The sequence below is a fragment of the Sphaeramia orbicularis genome, chromosome 11 (assembly GCF_902148855.1).
Source record: "Sphaeramia orbicularis chromosome 11, fSphaOr1.1, whole genome shotgun sequence".
Classification (NCBI taxonomy): domain Eukaryota; kingdom Metazoa; phylum Chordata; class Actinopteri; order Kurtiformes; family Apogonidae; genus Sphaeramia; species Sphaeramia orbicularis.
Genome location: NC_043967.1, coordinates 2,080,608 through 2,084,963, shown reverse-complemented (window position 1 = coordinate 2,084,963; position 4,356 = coordinate 2,080,608). Strand labels below are relative to the sequence as shown.

The following is a 4,356-nucleotide window of genomic DNA, read 5'->3' as shown; positions in this document are numbered from 1 at the left end:
TGTTTCTGGTGGATGGCACTAAGAAACTGTTCACCATGAGGGAGACCTTCAGCTGAGGAATGACAGACAGACTAACAGATTCATGATACTGAGGATATGACTGAGGATGGACAGACCTGATGAAAAACTGGTGATGAAAGTCTCCTGCACCTTTAAACAACAGAACCCATCTGATTTGACTTGACTATGCTCCACTTTATTCACTTTATTCTCTCCCCAACTTAAACATTCACTGTCCCATTGTTCTCTTTCTGCCTCCTCTGTACATTAATTGTAAAATTAGATGTGAATTTATAACTTTAAAACCTTGACCAGCAGCTTGGACTTGGTTTCCTTTAAATATGGGTTTGTATACAGTGCTTCCTTGTTGGGCTCATAGTGGTGCTGTTGGAGTTAGATCTCTCCTTTGTGCTCTCCTCCTCCTCCTCCTCCTCCTCTTCTTCATGGGGCTCTCTACTGGTCGAATGGCTTCCATCCTCCTCTGTGATGTACAGGAACGACCCACTGTTTCCTTCTTTTGGTGAAGCCAGCGGGGGTGAAGCCAGCGGGGGTGAAGACAGCGTGCGGTGAGTGAAGGCTGTGTGGGTCATGTGACATGGGTGATGCTCCAGGCGGTCGTTCTCCACCTCAGGCATGGGAGGGACTTCACTGAATGTGGAGTCTAGGGGGCGTGAGGATAACGGATGTGCTGACCTGGAGGTTTCAGGCTCAGAGCAGCTGAGCTCTGATGAGGAGCGGCTACAGCCAGACTCGGCCACCGAGGGCAGGCTGCCGCTCAGCGACGGCGAGTCCAGCTCAGAGGAGTTGGTGCTGCGCTGCTCCAGGAGCTGAGCGTCCACATCTCCTTGCATCTCTGTCTTTGCGTCTCCTTTGCTGCTGGCTTTTTCCCACACTTTTCCTTTGCTTTTCTTCAGCTCCTCTGAAGGGGAGGCATCCTTTGTCCAGGACAGTGGGCAGTAGTTGGGGTTGCAGCAGGTGGAAGGACATGGGCACGTGCCTCCGGCTGCACCTTTGACGACTGCACAACTGCTGCTGCAGCTGGCTTCATCCAGACTGCTGCTGCTGCTGCTGCCATGGCGCACCTTCTCATGTTTACACTCCACATCTGCCTGTACTTCCACACTGTTGTCTCTGAAAACGAAGAAGAAGAAAAACAGGGTTTTTTTTAACTTATATTTTATTGTTCTATTTTTGAAATTTTACAACACAAACATTTCAAACAGTGTCAGTTGTCGTCCTGTATATTGTCCATTTTTTCCATCGATCTTCACAAGTTGCTTGCTGTAGTCTTATGATATATATAAGTCTGTCCATGTTGTGAATTTCTTTCACAATGTCTCTCCAATTATTTAGGGTAGGGGGTTCCTCTTTGCACCATTTTCATGCGATGGCTTTTTTAGATGATGCCAAGAGGATTTTGATCAGATATTTATCCTTACTTGGTTTGTCTTTTCCTGTTAAATGACCCAAATAGAACACAGAACATGTCCTTGGTGGTTCGTTCCAATGGTGGTTCCAATATTTTTCTAAGTTCTTCGCTGATATTATTCCAATATTGGGATAGTTTTGTACCAGTGGCGGCTGCTCATCTTTCAGACAGGGGAAGCTCATTGTCGGCTTACATCAAAAAAAAAAAAAAAAAAAAAAAAAAAAAAAGTCAAGTTATTTAAACATACATTTGTCCCTCCGTTCCTTTTTAAGAAAATGCTCAGTGACCTTATCGTACACAGTAGGCGTCTTTTCCAGGGACTGGACCAGTGTCCTCTCTGCTCAGACGGCCTTGGCCCAGTGTGTTGTGGGTGTCAGACTTCAGCCTTTTTAAACTACAGATGCTCCTTTCACTCCGACCTAGCCGACAGTTTGACTGATTTAACTATCTACAAAACGATATTAAACTCGAACAAGAAATGATTAAATTATGGAACTGAAACAAGAAAACAGTGAAATTATGTTAAATTGAAACAAAAAAAGTACAATGAGTGTGTTTTATTTACAGTGCAAGAAGTGAACGAGTAATTTCGTAGTGGTTTCTCTCTCTCTTTCACAGCAGAATGTGTGACGGTATTAAACTGAACTGTGTCAGTGAAGGAGGAGATCTGAAAACAGCTGTCAATCAAACGGGATTCAGCCTTTTGATTGATCCTCCAATCAGCACGTGGGATTCTGGCGTCCAGGCCGGCCGAGCTCCACCCACAGCTCCATTCACCCCCAGAGACGGCCGGCGTCCGGGGGCGGGACAACATCGTGGCATTTATCCAATTACTGTCCAGTTTTGAGGCAATGAAAAAAACTGTTCCACTCAGTCCCATTGAAGCCCAGAGACGGACACAGTCTACGGACAAATGCACTGAGCAGAGATGGAGGAGAAAACACAGACACGGGAATGGAGGAGAAGTGAACAACATCGCGTCTGTTGATTTGTGATAAAGCTGATTCTGAACGAACTCGTCTTTAAGATGAACGTGTTCTAACACATTTGTAGTCAATAAAATGTCAACACAACAGTACATATTTAACCATTTAATTTTCGTAATTTTAGGGGAAGCCGGGCCTCCCTTGCAGTCTGTGAGAAATCGCCACTGTTTTGTACACTGCCAAAAAACATGTGCATGACCCACATCCTGTTCACTGCACAACTTCCAACAGGACTGAGGGAATGATACTGAAGCCTTTTGGATCTTTGGTGTTCTAAAAAATCTCATGTTTTTCTTATTTCAATATTTTTCAATATTTTCCAATTTCTGGAATTAGATGTTGCCACTTGAGTGAAGAAAAACATTTTAACATATTATTTTAAACTTTCTTTTTATATAGGCATATATTATTTCCATCGACACATACATTTATTGTCCAAGTGTAATTTGACCGTTGTGACCAACTCTGGATGAACTACAGTGGAGACAGGCCAGGCCTTCATGTCCGACACCAGCGCTTTGACCTCTCAAATACTTTTAAAGGAATGGTCAAAGATTCCCATAAACACGGCCCTAAACCTCATGGGAAACCTTCCCAGGAGAGATGAAGGTGTTCGAAATGCAAACCTAGAACAGCTGAACCCATCTAAAACCTACAGAGTTAAGAATGGGATGTCATTAAAGTTCATGTGTGTGTAAAAGCAGGCATCCCACTACTTTTGGTAATAAAGTGGATTGTTGATCTTTATGTGAATTATCACCCACATTGATGCGATTCATCCCAACTGATTTATGAGTCAGGTCAAGCAGTGACACGGTTACATGTTTTTTGTTCAATGGGCTCTAACTTTGTACATATATAGCCTATATCAATGTGTGTTACATATTTCAGTACGTATTTGTAAGTACTTAAACATAGTAAGGATGATGATTGCATAAACAGGGTTTATACAAGGTACATTTAATAGTTTTTTAGGACCTTAGACTACAGAGAACAGAACTGAATGCCTATTTCATGGCCATACTGGCAACCATTCGTAACTCTTAGAATTTAGAAAAACGCATTTATTTACTCCAACGTTTTGATTCCCATCGTTCCAAGTCATTCTCATTGGAGGCTGCAAAGTTAGTGATAACTGGTTCCTAATTTCAATATAAATTGTCATGTTACTCTCTCTGCAGTTTGGACATTTAATACATCGAACAAGTTTATGGCAACATAACCCAAGACCTACCATATCAAATTAAGCCCCTTTTAAAAACTTTTTTTAAGGTATTAAATGCGGATTTGTAAATTCAAGACTTTTAAGACTTTTTAAGATGCTGTGGGAACCCTGATAAAATACAGTTTTTGTCAAAAGTATTTCAAAATGTGCTCGGTAATGCGGTTTCATCAAAATGTCACTGATTTTGACAAAGTTAAAGCCAAGTCAGGCCTAACTCTGAGTGTAGGATTTTACAAGATATGGAACATGCCAATAGTATTTAGGTTACAAAGGCCCTCTATAGCCACATACAAATATGCATCTCCGTTTTGGTCTGATCCTGTTTGTGTACAACACACAGAGCTGATCATAATCAGGTCTGAAATTAATTGATCACTCAAAAAGCCTATATCACTATAGAATACACAACTTCTGCTGTCTGGTAATATTTTGAATTCAGTGACACTGACCCGAGAGACATTCTTTGTAAAACATGAAAAATAAAAGCCACCACATTTTTTTTTAGTTTTTTTCACATATTTATGTTTTTCTATTTTTAATATTTAAGTTAAAGTTTAAATGTTTAAGTTGTAAAAAAAAAATAAAAAAATAAAAATTCAAATTAAGAAAATGCATGCATTTTCTTATGAATCACAATCATAAAACTGGCCACAATAAGTATTAGTCAAAATGTGACTTTGCTCCCATATCAAGCAGCCTTAGCATTGATGTTATTT

The 4,356-nt window shown here is 40.8% G+C and overlaps 1 protein-coding gene across 2 annotated transcripts in view; it reads right to left on the bottom strand.

Moving 5' to 3' along the window:
- Window positions 1-41: 41 nt before the first annotated feature.
- The window catches only part of rnf19a (ring finger protein 19A, RBR E3 ubiquitin protein ligase), a 49,676-nt gene continuing 45,361 nt past the window's right edge, over window positions 42-4,356 (bottom strand). For both annotated transcript variants that reach the window (XM_030146690.1, XM_030146691.1), the window contains one exon: window positions 42-1,131. In XM_030146690.1, coding sequence (XP_030002550.1) covers window positions 336-1,131 — 796 coding nt within the window. In that variant the 3' untranslated portion in view covers window positions 42-335. The remainder of the gene's footprint in view (window positions 1,132-4,356) is intronic.